The sequence below is a fragment of the Podarcis cretensis genome (assembly GCF_951804945.1).
Source record: "Podarcis cretensis genome assembly, chromosome: 17".
In the NCBI taxonomy this organism is placed as follows: Eukaryota; Metazoa; Chordata; class Lepidosauria; order Squamata; family Lacertidae; genus Podarcis; species Podarcis cretensis.
This window is the reverse complement of record NC_137187.1, coordinates 35428575-35445744: the sequence shown is the minus strand read 5'-3', so window position 1 is coordinate 35445744 and position 17170 is coordinate 35428575. Positions and strand designations below refer to the sequence as shown.

The following is a 17170-nucleotide window of genomic DNA, read 5'->3' as shown; positions in this document are numbered from 1 at the left end:
TGTGTCCCAGCTTCTGCCAACCTAACAGTTTGACAGCACACCAGTGCAAGTAGATAAATAGGTACCGCTGCACCAGGAAAGTAAATGGCGTTTCAGTGCACTCTGACTTCCGTCAGTGTTCTGTTGCACCATGTAATGGTTCTAGGGGTTGCTCATGCATAAGCAGATACCTATCTCCCCGGCTGGGTGCAAACACCTGGCTGGGTTGCCAAAGTGAACCTTTTTCTGTCCGGACAGCCACTCATCCGTGGCTGACTCAATCGCTGGCAGAATCCGTGAGTGGGCGTTTCTTAAACTTCTTCCAGCAAAGAAGTTCTTTGACGCCTAGTCTCCGCCTACCCTCTCTGCGCGGAAGCCTTCTGCGCAGGGAGGGCGTGGGCAACGGAGGACCCCTACTCTCCCCGCTGGTCCCAGGCAAGGAGTCATGAGACCGCCTCGCCACTTCCCCCACCTGCCCCCCTTCTCCACTGGTGCTACGCTGATTCTCTTCCCCAGAAGATGGGCTGCTCCTCCTGATCCCTGGACGCTCTCTGGAATCCCTCTGGCTTTTGCTCTCCCCCTCCAGTACTGATGGCAGTTCCCTAACACACCAGAAGTGGTTTAATCATGCTGGCCACATGACCCGGAAAGCTGTCTATGGGCAAATGCCAGCTCCCTTGGCCTGAAAGCGAGATGAGCGCTGTAACCCCATAGTCGCCTTTGACTGGACTGAACTCCCCAGGGGTCCTTTACCTTTGCCTATTTAGGATAACCCCAGAACCCCCAATTGCCTGCCTGTGTTTCCTGCCCTGACATCTGGGTCGTGCTGTTCCTCTAGCTGTGGTTGTTAGTAAAAAGATGCTGATAGCTGGAACATCCCTGAGGACCACCCCTTTGCCAGCCCCAGAGCACCAGACCCATTTCCTCACCCCAAGCACAGCCAGAGGTCCCGCTCGTCATTGCATCTGACTTTAATTGAGACTCTTCCAGTACTGCCCAGGAACTGACCATGTAAAAGGCTCTTACTGACTTTGGTGGTGGCCCTAACAAAAGTTAGATAATTAGAATTAAAAACAAAGTGCATAGAATAAACAGTCATGGGAAGGGTGTGGGTGGTTGTGAGGAGGAGGGCTGGGGGTCCCTGTACCCTGGCTAGAGCACGGATCCAGTGACTGTGATAGGAATGGGGGAAGGTCCACAGTTAGGAAAGGTCTCTCAGTCTGTCCTTGTGAGGGAGAGCATTAAGTCTGCACCACGTGAGATCTTAGCTGGGAGGCCACATCCAAACTGAGAGGGTTTCAGCAGCCTCTTGTCCAGAGTCTCTCTGTATTGCCAGCTCCTGCTGTCCCAGAGTCCTCTTGTGCCCAAAGTGTCACAGTGCTGAGTATTTGCTGCAGAATCCGTCGTGGCACAGCTGGGGCACCTCAGCCTACGTGCAGAAGGCAGTACGAAGGGTAGAAGGTATTGCTCAGTGTCTCTGGAATGTGCCCAGACTGATTTTGGAGAGTAATGCCATGCTGGCAAGAGGGATTCAGGCACATGCGGAGAGTGGAGGTGTCAAGAGTTCTGCATGCATAGGTGTAGCTCTCGTATCCAGCCCAATGCGAGTTATGTACAAGCATGTGGAAGCAGATGTCTTTTCGTACTGGCACATGAAACTGTGGGGCGTGAACTGATGCGCTGCAGGCCAACATGCAAGCGGATATGTGACTGTATGTGCCTGTGTATGCATGTTAACAACAGCTGTGCATGGATATGTGCATTCCAACTACGCAAATTTACACAAATGCACACCAAAATGGGTGTGTGTCTGGGGGAGAATGCATACACAGGAAACACAGGTGGAGGGAACATGGTGTAGTCGATGCGTTAGTGCATGACAATCCATGGTCAGCAATGTGGACCCATGTTGCTAGTGTGCAGAGTGTGCCTGCTGCAATTGTGTGGGTGCGTGTCCATGTGTTAGTGCCTACGTGTGATTATGTCATGTAGAGACACACTTGGAGCCTCCCAAACAGCTAGAGCATCAGATTTCTCTCCCTCCTGTTCACCCATTCCAGGGGAACATGGAGAGATAAACATGGAGAGGCAAATCCACTATTTGAACACAACCAGCATCCGTCTCCTCCCAGGGAGTGTGTGTGTTTGTGTGTGTATGTGAGAGAAAGAGAGAGAGAGAGAGAGAGAGAGAGAGAGAGAGACCTACAGTAGACTACTGGCAGGGCATGTTACCAACTTCAGAGCCTGCCACTAGGACCAGATCAACAACTCCTGTTCCTGAGGAGGGCATCCTAGCCAAGCTCACATGACTGAGCAGCACTGGCATGACTTCTGCTTGCGCCTGCTCTGACCCTGCTCTGGGTCTTCCCCTTGCCGGGGTGCCATGGGCTGGAGCTGGCATGAGGAGGCAGTGTTGGCAGAGGTGGTGGTGTAGGTTGGGGCCTCCTGGTTTGTGGCTGCCTGGAGTTTTAAGATCCCCGTCTTGGGCTGCATGTCTCCGACAGAAATGTCCAGAGCATCTGCTGAGGCCTCCTGCAGCAGAGGTTGCTGTTCAGCGTGGAGATTTTCCAGGACTTCCTTAGCCTCTTCTGCTGCTGAGGCCAGGCTGGCATCTCCACCTTCTTTCAGCTCCTGGTTTCCCACTGATACAGTCTTGTCCAGGAGAGGCTGGCCAATCTCTTGGCTGGACAAGAGCAAAGCACCTGGAGCCGTTGGGTTAGGGGATGGGGCTTGGCCTGGCATAAGGGGCACTTCTTCCAGCTTTTCTGGAAGAGACTTTTCAGGTTCCTGAAGGGAAGTTGCCTGGCGCTGCATAGAGATTGGCACCTGCTCCATTAGCATAGGTTGAGCTTGGCCCTGAGGTGACCCTTTAGCTTCAAGGAGACAAGGTGAGGTCTGGCTTGGCAGGGATGTCTGCATCTGGTCTGTAAGGCATCCTCCCGCCTCTTGCAGAGAAGAAGGGGCTGCACCCTCCAGAAATGTTGGGTTCTGGTCCAGAAGAGCTTGTGGGATCTGATCTGGTACAGATGCTGAAGACTCCCCTGGAAGTAAATGCTTACTTTCATCCACAGGGAGTGGGATCTGGCCTGGAAGAATGAGATCTTCCTCTGGCAGAGAAGGGACACAGGCCTCTGGAGCTGTTGGCATTTGATCCTGCAGAATGACTGGAATCTCTTCCAAGGACAACCCCTCTGCTTCTTGAAGGGAATTTATTTGATCAGGCAGAGAAGTGAGCTGGTAGGGGATTATGTCTGGAAAGGATCCTTTAGCTTCCACCCCAGAAAGTTCCTGGCCCTGTGATGCTGTCGATATCTGAAGCGATTTCTCTGTTTCATTCAAAGAGGAAGGGATCTGCTCTGGCAGAGATGTGAACTGGTCTAGTAGAGGTGACAGGACCTGATCTGGCAGAGCAGCACTCTGTTCTTGTAGAGATGTTGGGATCTGGTCCAGAGGTTTCCCAATAGCTTCACGTAGAGGCGATGGGATCTGGTCCTGCAGAGAAGTGACCTCACCCTGCAAAGAGGATGGGTTCTCTTTTGGAGAAGAGGAAGGATGGTCCTGCAGAGATGGTGGGCCTGGATCTAAAAGGGACTCTTGCTGTGGGGATGGAACTGGGGCTGAAAGCTGTTCCTTCCTTTCTTGCAAAGGAGCAGTCTGGTCCAAAAGAGTGGACAGGCTCTGATTTGGTAACAAAGGCTCTAGGCGTGAACCCTCCATTTCCTGAAAAGATGGAATCTGGTCTTGCAGGGGAGTAGGAATCTGCTCCTGAAGTGTCACTGGAACCTGATCTGGCAGAGGTGATGATGATGACATGACTTCATCTAGAAGTGGCATCTTGGCTTCTTCCAGATCAGGGATCTGGTCCAGCAGAGGTAGCTTAGGCTGGTCCAGCCATGACCCCAGGCCCTCTCTGCTTAGATTTTCCTGTCCCCCCATCGCTGGCTCCGCATGGCCAACTGCTAGGCCTCGGGCAGGATCCGCCTCCTTGGCACCCTGTTCTGGGAATTCCTTCTTCCCAGCTCCCATCAGTTCTGCTTCCTTGGCCAGGGAGCCCATCTCCAGCTCTGCCTCTGCCCGCCACTTGGGAGAATCAAGGCAGCTATTCTCACTCTGCGGTGCCTTAGAGGGACTCTGATGATCCCAAGAAGTGGGGGACTCTCCCTCTGGACCGTCACGGCTGCCCAGTTCACTGTCCACCCGGCTTTCTGTAGCTCCAGGGGCCTTCACTGAACTTGAGGCACTGCAAAGGTGGTTTGGCTTGCTCCCTTCTTCACCCTCATTCCCTAAATCAGGATGGCCCTCCAAGTCTTCTTCCTTCCCAATGGAGCTCTGCTTCTGGCCAACAGCATCCATGCTGCCCACTTCCTGGCCCAAGTGGTCTCGGATGACCATCTCCTCCACTGCCAGCTTTCTTGGGCAGTTGGGAGAGGCTTCACTGAGGCCCAAGCTCTGGCAGGCCAGTTTCATGTCCGGAGCAGCTTCAGCACTTCTCTGTGGGGGCTGGACGTCCCCACCTTCTTCAGTCATAGGGTTCACATCGACTTCTGCCTTCTCAGGACTGCATTCACTGCCAAACACACCTTTGGAGGAAAAAGCAACGACATTATCTCAGGCACTCAGGTCCTCTGATTTCCCAGTACAGTGGACGCTCAGGATGTGAACGTGATCCGTGCAGGATGCACGTTCGCATGTCTGCGCATCTGCGCAGGTTGCGATTCGGCACTTCTGCGCATGCGCAAAGTGCAATTTAGTGCTTCTGCGCATGCGTGACCGCCAAAACCCAGAAGTAACCTTTTCCGGTACTTCCATGTTTCGGTGGTCCGTAACCCTAAAAAACGCAACCTGAAGCAGCTGTAACACAAAGAAGCAAAGCTGGGCAGGAAACAGTATAATATTCTCAATAAAATAAACTACAGCTCCCATCAACCCTAGCCAGCATGACCAATGGTCAAGGAGGAGAAAGAGTTGCAGGCTGGAGGCCCAAAGGTTAGCGACCCCCCCCCATAAGACACAGTTACTTATATAAAGTGGTGTTGTGCCGAGTCCATTGTCCAGAGTCTAAATTGACCAAACCAGAGTTGAACTTTGAAAGGGGTAGACAAACAAGGACACACACACTTTGCATAATTCACCCTGCTTTTGCCAGTCATGGGGAGAGACAAGAGGCTATGAAGTGATTGATATAGACCTCTGTTGTGATTCCATGGAGAGGTCCCACCCCCCCACACACACTTCAAACCTTAACATTTGCATCCTGCTTTTAAAGGAAAACTCTGATTTTCAGGATTTCAGCCAAACGCTCTGCCACTCAATACCAAAGTCCATGTTTGCAGAAATTTGCTTCACCCCATGCTCCACTGGAATGCAAAGGCTTGAGTCGAAGGGTTTGTCTCTGGTCCTCCTGGCCTGATCCCTCACCCCTGCGGTGGGAAATCTCAGCCCCAGGGGCCAAATGTACCCCTCCAAGCCCTCCCCCCTTTCCTTCGCAGGCTCCTGGAGCATTTTTGTCCAGCAGGAAGATGTCCCCTCACTCAGATAATGTCTCTTCCTGGCTGCATGGAGGGTAGAAAGGAGTGCTTGAGCATGTGTGGCAATTCAGCTCATCAAGGCAAACTTTACATGAGTTACTCGACCCATGTTTGCCTCTGACTCTGCCCACCACCGACATTTGGCTCCTGAGAGGTTGCGCAGAACGGAAGGTGGCCCTCAGGCTAAAAGAAAGCTCCCTCCCTGCCTCACTCAAGGGCGGGCCTTGCCAGTCTTCAGCACCCACCTCCTCCTGGCATATCTCCATTCTGCAGCTTCTCTTGGGCTGTTGCTTGCAGAGACCTCTTGGGTGGAACAGGAGCCAACTCGAGCCTGGACTCAGGGCCACTTCTCTCTGCAAGGAATATTAATTGACCAAAGGCCTGGTTGAAGAGGAACATTTTTGCCTGGCACCTAAAGATATGAAGGTACCAGACGAACCTCCCAGGGGAGAGCATTCCACAAACGGGGAGCCACTGCGGAAAAGGCCCCAGAGGACGATCACAGGGTCTGCGTCAATTTATATGAAGAGAGTTCTAAAAACCAGACGGGCAAAGGCAAAGCTGCAAGGCCACAATGCAATGACTGGTGGCTGGTTTTGGGCTTGGTGGGTCACACTGTGCAGGCTGGGAAGAATATGAAGAATATGAAAAGGGTTCTAGTTTCACCAGCAGGTGGGGAGAAAAAGGTGACAGTGGGTAGGGGGGATGGGTGAAGAGAGGTATAAGTTACCTGGGTAATGTTAGGAAAAGGTGGGGTACATTCTGGGATGAGTAGAGGAATGGCTAAAGGTGGGCTAGAGGTTGTTTAAATTACAAGGCTTCCGAAGTTGAGGTTACAGAAGGCAAAGAAGAAACATAAGCTTGGAACAGGCTGGAACACGTCCCAGGGCTGTTTCTTTATCTGAATGCCCTACAAGGCTGTACCAACAATCTAGAATAGATAAAGAAACAATACACACACAGAGAGACACACAGACATGGATCACGACTGTGTTCATTCCAATTTACTCTGTCCTCTCAGCCTGCCATTTTCATACAAATAGCTGGCTGGAGATCAGATTTCAGTCCGGCAGGTGTGGATCTTTCAACACACATCTGGGAAAGTAAGTTGCAGAATACGCTTGGGGAATAGGGAGTCCACGTTCTGCCTTATTATGTCTGCCAACTGGGCTGCAGAAAACAAGAGAGGATGAAGTAGAAAGCTGTTGCTTAAAGCACAGTGGGATGTGAATTCATAGGTCCTGGATGGGACTGAACCAGCTGACCTGCATAGTTCAGAAGATTGCAACTGACAGTTGTGAGATTCCCATTCATTCCAATGAAGCTTGTGCAGAAGAACTGCCAGGCAAATTGTACCCACTGTGATAGAGGTATCCCGGCAAATAGAGAATGACTCACCTTCTGTAGGAGAGGAAGAGGGCCCATCAACCTGAAAGCAAAAGAAAGGAACTTCATGGCAACAGTCTCCAAAGATATCACTAGTAAACATCTTTTTAAAAAATAATAATAATATTGAGGTGGCTCTTGCTCATTCTCAAATTCTTATTTATTCAGCATGTTGATTCTTTGTCTTTCCTCCAAAGAGCTCAGAAGAGCCTCCATAAGGATCTCTCTCGTTTTATCTGCACAACAATCCGGCAAAGTATGAACACAGGAATCTGCTTTATACAGTGGTACCTCGGTTTACAAACTTAATCCTTTCCAGAAGTCCGTTCTTAAACCGAAACCATTATTAAACCGAGGCGCACTTTCCCTAATGAGGCCTCCCGCTGCTGGTGCCCTTCCACCATTTGGCTTCCATTCTTAGACCGAGGTAAAGTTCGCAAACCAGGACACTATTTCCGGTTTTGTGGAATTCGTAAACCGAATAGTTTGTAAACAGGGCTGTTCTTAAACCGAGGTACCACTGTACTGAGTCAGACCATTGGCCCTGCTTAGTATTGTCAAACTCCAAACTGACTAGCAGCCTCTCCCCAAGGCTTCAGACAGGAGTCTTCTTTCCCAGCCCTGCCTGAAGATGCCAGGAAGTGAACCTGGGACCTTTTCCACATAAACCTTGTGTTTTACCACTGAGCTAAGGCCCTTTCCCAGGTTAAAGCAATGACCAAGACAGAATACAATTTTTGCACAATGCTTATTGGCCAGTACCCGTGACATCACCAAGGCATCTCTTCCCCCAATCCCTGGAAGAATTTTCTGCTTTAAAAATATTTCCATTAAATTTAAAGTGTTAAAATCGGGGAGGAGGGGTGGGAGAGAAATTTAATTGACTTATTTTTTTAATAATATCCACCAATTCACCATAGCTGCCTTGGTCACCACCCCCTCCCACTTTTTTGTGTGAGGAGTGTTTCCAATCCCACAGAGATATCCCTCCCCTCTTCTTTCTGAACACCTCATGTGGCCTGGCATGCGTGTGGGTGTATGAGCATAATTCAACAATAGGGTTCCCTCCCACAAAACTGAGCCCACATCCTGAGAGGAGGTGGCTCATCTGTGTGAGAAACAGATATATATCAACAAACCAGAGGAAGAAGAAAGAAAGAAAGAAAGAAAGAAAGAAAGAAAGAAAGAAAGAAAAAGAAAGGTGTCAAGGGTATTGGTGCAGAGACATTATCACAGGGTCTGATTGAGATCCACATTGGGGCTCAAAATGGAATGCAGGTTTTGCTTTCCTCTAAAATGTCTATTAAGGGACGTGGGTGGCGCTGTGGGTTAAACCACAGAGCCTAGGGCTTGCTGATCAGAAGGTCAGAGCGTTCAAACGGGTGAGCTCCTGCTGCTCGGTCCCTGCTCCTGCCAAACTAGCAGTTCGAAAGCACGTCAAAGTGCAAGTAGAGAAATAGGTACCGCTCCAGCGGGAAGGTAAACGGCATTTCCGTGCGCTGCTCTGGTTCACCAGAAGCGGCTTAGTCATGCTGGCCACATGACCCGGAAGCTGTACTCCGGCTCCCTCAGCCAATAAAGCAAGATGAGCGTCGCACCCCAGAGTCAGCCACAACTGGACCTAATGGTCAGGGGTCCCTTTACCTTTACCTTTACCTTAAAATGTGTATTGTGGCTCAGTTACTGGAGTCTTTTGAAGACATTTGCACTCAATCAGGGGTGGGAACCATGTTGTGGCCTTTCTGATGCTGTTGAGAATTCAACTCCCATCAGCCCTAGCCAGCAAGGTCTATCGTCAAGGATGATGGAAAGAGTAGTACAGCAACATCTGGAAAGCTGCAAGTTCCCCATCTCTGTTGCAGTTTTGCCCAAGAGCACTTAATCCATTGTAACTTCCGTCATTGGGACTGCTGCAAAAGTCAGGAAGCTATGGCTACTGTGCATACAGATATCTCTCTGTCTCTGGTAGAACCTCTCGTGGCACAATATGGTCTGGATTGCATAGCCTGGTCTACGGGGCCTGGTTCTGCTTTTGTGGCAATGGGATGAGATGAGGTCCAATTCTATAACAGATCAGGATCCCCCTTTGAGCCTTAGGAACCCTTCACTTGGGCAAAGGAAGAACTGGGTAGCCAGGTAACAATGCAACCCAAGGCCTGAAGAAGTGAAGGTGAGACTCTCAGGGAGATGCCATAGCTCACTCACTCCTCCAGTTAAAGGATCTTGGAAACAATGTTGTGATTTGCTGTGAGACAGCATCCTATATTGCTGATCTGATCTTATGTAGGTTGACCTCCAGTGATCTTCCTTTCTTCCTTCCTTCCTTCCTTCCTTCCTTCCTTCCTTCCTTCATCCCCTCCTCCCAGATTGCATCCAAATTCATAAGGTTGTGGCTGCTTGGCAGACTTCAGAGCATCATCAAGTCAATTCAATTTACATATCATTCACCTGGACTTAAAGGTAAAGGTAAAGGTACCCCTGCCCGTACGGGCCAGTCTTGACAGACTCTGGGGTTGTGCGCCCATCTCACTCAAGAGGCCGGGGGCCAGCGCTGTCCGGAGACACTTCCGGGTCACGTGGCCAGCGTGACAAAGCTGCATCTGGCGAGCCAGCGCAGCACACGGAAACGCCGTTTACCTTCCCACCAGTAAGTGGTCCCTATTTATCTACTTGCACCCGGGGGTGCTTTCGAACTGCTAGGTTGGCAGGCGCTGGGACCGAGCAACGGGAGCGCACCCCGCCGCAGGGATTCGAACTGCCGACCTTTCGATCGGCAAGCCCTAGGCGCTGAGGCTTTTACCCACAGCGCCACCCGCGTCCCGTTCACCTGGACTTAGAAGGGGCCAAATTACATTTTAAAAGAACACCCACATGGTATTGTAGTTTTTTTTTTTTTTTAACCCAATAATATCACCAGGACACCTCATCTCTATATGGAAAATTCAGTTTCTCACTAGATAATGAACCCACAATTTTGAACTCTAGCTAAAGTGAAACATTTACAACCTTTTATTTATTAAATGTGTAGACAGTCATATCTTGGTTTTCGAGCAGCTTAGTTCTCAAATGTTTTGGCTCCCGGACGCCGCAAACCTGGAAGTGACTGTTCTGGTTTATGAACTATTTTTGGAAGCCGAATGTCCAGTGGGGCTTCCGCAGGCAATCAGAAGCCACACTTTGGTTTCTGAACGTTTTGGAAATCGAACAGACTTCCAGAACGGATTCCATTCAACTTCCAAGGTACGACTGCACTGCCCTTCATCCCAAGATCTCAGGGCGGTTCACAGCATAAAAACGCAAAATACACAATAAAAACAAGAACAAGAACAAAACAAAACAATAACGCCACCCCACCAGCACATTTAAAAAGTCATAGAATGCAAATCAGTTGAAGACTTGGTTGAAAAGGATCATTTTCACATGGTGCCTAAAAATGTCTACTGAACGATGGATCAGAGGTGCTTTTGCAACTACAGCAGAAAATACTCTATTTCCAAGATCCAAATTCTAAAACAACTTGGAAAATGTTGATAGAAAGGGAGAGAATATGGCCACTGGAGGCAGGTAGGCTGTAGGAGCGAACATCCAAGAATTACAAAACAGGGCACAAAGCATTCATCATTAGGTCCTGTTGCCTGAATAAATGAAGTCCCGGCTTTTGAAATTTCATTTGTTGTTGGCCCGTTTGCTGAGCCAAACTATGCATATGTGGGCCACTGGAGAGGAGATTGGGGTTTCTTTTTCGCTTCCCTGAATGTCCTGCTGCTATGCTGAGCTAAGCCTTAGTTTTGGCATAGCTTATCACCCAGATCTGGTCTCGTGGCTTAGCTCTCCCACACAAACCACAAGCCATAAATCATGGGACAAACCTTGGTTACATGATTAGTCTGGAGAGTGCTAAGCCTTGAGCCTGGCTTGAGACAACATGCAAAGCCAAACCATGCTTAGCTCAAGAAGCAGCAAAATGACTAAAGAGTAGTAAAAGTGGCCCCAATCCCCTGTCTTGGACCCCACATGATTGCACATTCCTACCGAGCCATGGTTTGGCTGAGCGTAACATGCAAATTAGGTGATTTCCACATACAGTGGTACCTCGGGTTAAGTACTTAATTCTTTCCAGAGGTCTGTTCTTAACCTGTAACTGTTCTTAACCTGAAGCACCACTTTAGCTAATGGGGCCTCCCACTGCTGCCGCGCCACCGGAGCACAATTTCTGTTCTCATCCTGAAGCAAAGTTCTTAACCTGAAGCACTGTTTCTGGGTTAGTGGAGTCTGTAACCTGAAGCGTATGTAACCTGAGGTACCACTATATTTAAACTGTTCCCTACAACAATAAGGGCAAGAAGCTTGGTTTTAAAAAATGTATGCTGAAATTCTCAAAATGTCAAATTCTGTGCTTGATAGGCAGTTTTGCATTTTCCACAACAGAGGAGATCAGGAACTACTCATACCTTCCCAATGCCATCCAACGAAGACCACTTCACCTCCTTCAAAGCCTTCACAGGCTCTTCTGGCTGCGGCAGTCCCTGGTGAAGTTCTGGATTATCCAGCTGCTGCATCTGAGTTTGGAGGCTTCAAAAAGAGAGGAACAGCCATGAAAGGACAACATTTCATGCCCTTGGCAAGCAGTGACAGGGAACAATGGTGGCCATGACCAAATCTCTACATCAGGGCTGGTGAACATGTGGTTCTGCGGTCAAAGCTGGATGACAATTCCCATTGCCCCTCATTACTGGCCCTGCTGGCTGGGGCTGATGAGAGTTGAGAGTTCAACAACATCTGGAAGACCACAAATTTCCCACCCCTGATCCACATGATTATTGCGACACAGAGATGTGCAAACCAGGACTGTTCACAGGAAATTGATGCGCTTGATTATTACAACACATGACTTGGTAACATCTAGACTAGTGGGGCCTCCTTCTGACATGCTTTTGGAATCTGCAAATCTAAAATGCAGTAGTCTGATTGTTGACTGGAACTAGCCATAGAAAGCATATCACATCTACCTTCAAGATTGTCCTCTTCCCCCGTAATTTTAAAACCTTCTGAGGAAGTTTGGCAAAAGGAAGCATAGCATGTAGCTATAACAGACAGGACCTACTCGGTGGTTGCCTCCTCATTCTGGAAACCTGCCCGGCTTGCTCTTGTCTGATCTTTAGCCAGCTGGCTAAGACCTGGCTTTTTAGATGCATCTGCATGCTACTAAAAGTACTATGGACTGGCTTGAAATAACTTGTGCTTTATTGATTTGGTGTTGATTTATTACTGTGTTGTGTTTTTATCGTATTGCCTTTTCCCCTTTGCAATCTGCTTTTGAAGGACCTTAGGCTACCCAACAGGACAGAAATCACAACATCAACAAGAACAACAGATGTATTTCATTGTTTTGAGTGGGGTTTTAAGCCAGAAATCTTCAGCCCCATTTTAAACTCACCAGTCACTATTCTGGGAACAATTTGCTCTCTTGTCCTTTGGAATTAAGTAACCTTATGAGCTGAACCTTAGCGCTATCCTTCATGAGCAAGTACTGTATTCTGACATCCTTTGGTTAGACAAATCCTGGCTTCTTGCTTGTGCGCCTGGGTGTGAAAAGACCCCCACCCCCACATTTACAGCCAGGCTGCTGGAGGCTCTCCACCCCTCTTGCTGAATTGTCACTTTTGCACTGCCTGGGGGATCCTGCCCTCCTCCACACCCTCCCCCTCCTGCTGCTGCTGCTGGAGGGTGATTTAATCCTCAGGAGCCTTGCTGACTAATCACTCCGTTGTGCTCCTTCCCTCCAGCTCCCTCAGGCCAGGAAGTGGTTTCAGGCTTCTCTGTCCTGAGTGTTGGTTGTTGTTGTTTTTAGTCTCAGGCATCTTCTCTTCCGGAAAGAGGAAGATGCAGAGGCATGAGGGGGACACAAAGTGCCCACAAAACATCCCTCCTTCACGTCCTCCAGAGACCTCGATGTCATCATCAGCTTCCATCTGCAGCTTCAGCCGGAACAGCACATTATTGTGGCTGTGGTTGCTATTTATGTATATATTGCCATCAGCGGCTGACTGGCCTCCACTAGGAGATGGGCATTTAAGCGTTGCTAGTCCCTCTTCCAGCAGAGATTCAGCAAGCGTCCTCATATTTTTTTAACTTTCAGGTATCTCTTGAATATTTTTTTAAAAATGCAAAAAAGCCTGAGTAGTTGCCCCAAACATTCCTTGAGTAGCCAGTCATTTTTATGATTGCTTTGTCTCGTTTTAAATGTTCCTGTTGTACACCACCCTAATGTTTCACGAGGGGGGGCATATAAATACTTTTATAAATAAAAACAGAATGTGAGATGCTTTATAAAGAGTGAAGAGGACAGGTCTCTGCCCCAAGGGCCTTACAATCTAAAATTTGACACAGGGAGGGGCAAGAGAAGGGGGAGGAAACTGAGGCGGCTGCTTCTCTGTGCTGGGTAAAACCATGAAGCCCCTTTGGGTGTGTTATTGTCAGTGCTGCTCCTCCACCACTGCCCCGCCATCACCTAAGACACACCCACCTGGACAGATCTTGCTCTAATTCCTGAATGCGATTCTGTGCCTCCCAGACAGAAGACAAGTGATCATTGTCGTCTGTGGGTGAGGATGTTCCCTCCATCAGCCAACGATCACGCAGGGATTTCCTCTGAGGAGACAGACAGAGAATGCATTTGTCAGCAATCCTGCACTGGACACTCATGCCGATAGAGACACGTGGGCTGTCAGGACACATCAAGACAAGACAATGGGCTTACAGTCATGCATATATGCACAGGCACACATGAGATCATTCCTGCGCATACCCAGAATTGCATCTTTGTTCAACCACATGCACATATAGGACTATATGGGCAAGCAGTCACACACGAAGCACCGACAGTACAATCTTTTCACGCCAGGCTACATGCCCAGATATTTGCAGCATATTCAGTGCCGGCTGTGTCAACTGCTTATATTGTTTGGAAATGTATTTTAGTGGTGATTTTTTTATTTAAAAAATTGCATTGTTGTATTTGCTAGGATTGTCAGTCATGCTCTTTACATACCATCCTAGTACCGGTAAAGGATGGAGGTCGGTTCAGAAATACTTTAAAATAAATAAATAATGAAGCTACATGGCGTTGACAGCAGATGTTGAACACACCCACTAGTGCGGATGTTCAAATGTACTCCAGTCACAATCCTCACTGTTTTTCCCTCTCTCTCTCCACAACCACCACGCACCATGCAAGCATTTGCACACAAAGGGCCACACAGTCAGAACTTGACTCCCACACCTTTCAGCTTCTAGGGGCATGAAAATCTGCACATAGGTGGTCCTCTTGCACACCTTTTTCACACAAGGTTGTGAAAACACAGGCCAAAACAGGAAAAACTTGCAAGCAAACCCATGGCTCATATCCCAGTGACTGTGTCAGAATGCCCAGTGAAGCTCGTTGCTAAATGTGGGCTATAAATTTGATTAGACATGTTTATTTCCAGTGCAGAACATTGGTAAGTGAAGCAAGGTTGTTGCTGTTTTTTGCTGGGACTAAAGCATGCAATTCTCAGGCCAGATTATGATTGGTTGAAGCCTTGGAGCTGCCCTGATATTTTTTTTCTGGGAGGTGTGCAGAAAAAATATGATCCTTTATAGAACAAAGATGCACTAGTGGGGTTAAAGGAACCAACATTTGATGCCTGTGATACAAGCACTAAGTTCCATTTTGCAGCCATTTTATACCTCCTCCTATATCTTCACAACAGCCATGTGAGGTAGGTTAGGTTGAGAGTTGGTAACTGGGCCAAGGAAGTGAGCAAAAGCAATGGGGAGTTAAATGAACATGCACAGAGTATTTTCTATTTGTTTATCAAGGTGGACCAAGAAAAAAAAACTACACAAAAGCATGTGCCATTATACACGAGTTAGTTTTTAAGACACTCCAAGACTTCTTTTTTTTTGGTAGTATCTTATTTCAGGCTCTATTTTTTTTTTCGGGGGGGTATTTTGGGAACTACAACAGGGCCCCCAATCACCTTAATCTTGGGGTCTGACATGCCCCCTCCTCCCCTGGTTCCTCCCACAGTGGTACCGCACCCCCCACCCCGCCATCATTTCACCTCCTTCATCTCCCCACTCCCGCATCCCAACCTCCATCCCTCTGGTCCATCCATTCCTGCATCCCTCTCCTGGGCGTTACCTTGAGGCGCTGGGCTCGCAGTCTCTCCTCCTCCAGCTCCCGGCGGGTGGCCAGGATACGCTCCTGCAGCCTGCGCCGCTCCTGCAGCAAAGCAAAAAGGGGACCGAAGGGGTGGGAGGCGAGGCGAGGCAGGAGCCGCCCTGCAGAGAGAGAGGGGCGGACAAAGGGCCCGCCGCCGCCGCCGCCGCCGAGGTGGGAGGCAGGGCGCGAGCGAGCCCACGTGGGCGGCAGACAGGCGAAGCGGCGTGCCTGTCTGCCCGACCGCGCCGAGGACTTAAGCCCAGCAGAGCCGCCCCTCCTCGGCCTTTAGCAGCAGCATCACCTGGGTGCTAGAGGAGCAGCAGGGAAGAGACCCACCCCCGCCGCCACCCCTTTGTGTCTCGCCCTGCGCTGCGCTGCTCTCTATCCCTCTGTCTCCCTCTCGCCACCGGTTAAGGAAAAACCCATCTATGCCAACCCAGACGCCACCTTGCCACTGTGCCAGCGCCTCCCCCTTTTAAAGGCTGGAAGACCTGGGGGGGGATGCGGGTTGGGGTGGTGGTGGGGAGAGACTGCCCTGTCTGCAAAGGGCCTGCCCCCTTAACCCTACTGGAATGTTCAGGGCCTTTCAGAACCAGGCAGAGGCTGGGGCCAGGTAGATAATGTGCCCCCCCACTTTTGTTTTAACCCTGGGGATAACTGAAGTCTTATAAATAAGTAAGTATGTAAATAATTTTCACAAAAGTTATGCTGACAAATAATTTTGTTTCAAGGCTTGAACTGTATCTGCATATAAAGACAAAATGGAAAATATAGATACAGTGGTACCTCGGGTTAAGTACTTAATTTGTCCCAGAGGTCCGTTCTTAACCTGAAGCACCACTTTAGCTAATGGGGTCTCCAGCTGCCGCCATGCCGCCGGAGCATGATTTCTGTTCTCATCCTGAAGCAAAGTTCTAAACCTGAAGCATTATTTCTGGGTTAGCAGAGTCTGTAACCTGATGCGCATGTAACCTGAAGCGTATGTAACCCGAGGTACCACTGTAGCCCATTAATTTCGTCTGCCATTCTTCTTTTGTTGGAATTTCTTCTTGCTTCCATTTCTGGGCTAACAGCGTAAGGCAATAAGCCTCATGACGGGTCAGCCTTTGGTTCACCTGCTTGACACCTGCCTGAAGTTGGAGTCACCACAAAGGGGACTCTTGGACTATTTCTGGGTTAGCAGAGTCTGTTACCTGAAGCATATGTAACCCGAGGTACCACTGTATACAACAGTGCTTTTTAAAAATACATAGGGAATGTATGCTGACCGAGGCCCCCTTTGGAATCGGAGGCCCAGGCCCAGTGGCCCATATGGCCCCCCCCCCTCTGTTTGGGCCTGGGGATGTTTAAGAGAGAGAAAGGGAGAGAGACCCTGGCGGGGGGCGGGTTTCTGTGCAGCAAGTGGGAGACTTTACTGCTACCCTCCCCTTTTGGCTGGACTCTCTGTAGCCTCGTGGCACCTAAAAGGCGGCGGCATATCCTTGTGAGGATGACTGGTACACAGACCACGTCTTTGGGCTGCGATCCATGAAAGTGTGTGTGTGTCACAATCAATCAAAGGAGGCTAATCCTCTTGGAGAGACTGGTTTTACCTCTCAATCGGTTTTCTTTTCAACAGCGTGGTTTTTCAGAGTTTAGGGAAATCATTAGAAGTGTTCATCATTAATGCTTTTGAATTAATATACCAAAAAATCAAAAAAATCAAAATGCTATTTACACTGGAGTCACATATGGGCGGTTTGTTTACATGAGTCTTCCTGATGTTTTGTACCTTTCAGCTAATGTAAGTCATAGTCAGAAACATCAGGAAGGCACTAGGCTGGGGAAGGTTGCACTACGTTGGTTCAAATAATGCTGCTATTATCAGACTGATTTAACTGTGTTAATGAAAGATCCACACTGTGTAGATCTAAACATCTTTTTAAAAATAGTTACTTTTTGGCACCAAGCTGCAATGATCTCAAATAATTCAATTAGAACACTGGAGACAAACACAACCACGTCTATACAACCTGGGTGTGCCCAGCAGAATCTGGAGTTTACAGTCTATTGTGTTGACATTTAAAATCAA

The 17170-nt window shown here is 48.9% G+C and overlaps 1 protein-coding gene across 2 annotated transcripts in view; it reads right to left on the bottom strand.

Moving 5' to 3' along the window:
• Positions 1–935: 935 nt before the first annotated feature.
• PALM3 (paralemmin 3) overlaps positions 936–17170 on the bottom strand; it is a 50477-nt gene continuing 34242 nt past the window's right edge. For both annotated transcript variants that reach the window (XM_079960002.1, XM_079960003.1), the window contains exons 3-8: positions 15079–15159; positions 13420–13544; positions 11345–11465; positions 6906–6936; positions 5753–5860; positions 936–4559 (exon numbers count right to left, since the gene is read on the bottom strand). In XM_079960002.1, the coding sequence (XP_079816128.1) occupies positions 2281–4559; positions 5753–5860; positions 6906–6936; positions 11345–11465; positions 13420–13544; positions 15079–15159 (2745 nt within the window). In that variant the 3' untranslated portion in view covers positions 936–2280. The remainder of the gene's footprint in view (positions 4560–5752; positions 5861–6905; positions 6937–11344; positions 11466–13419; positions 13545–15078; positions 15160–17170) is intronic.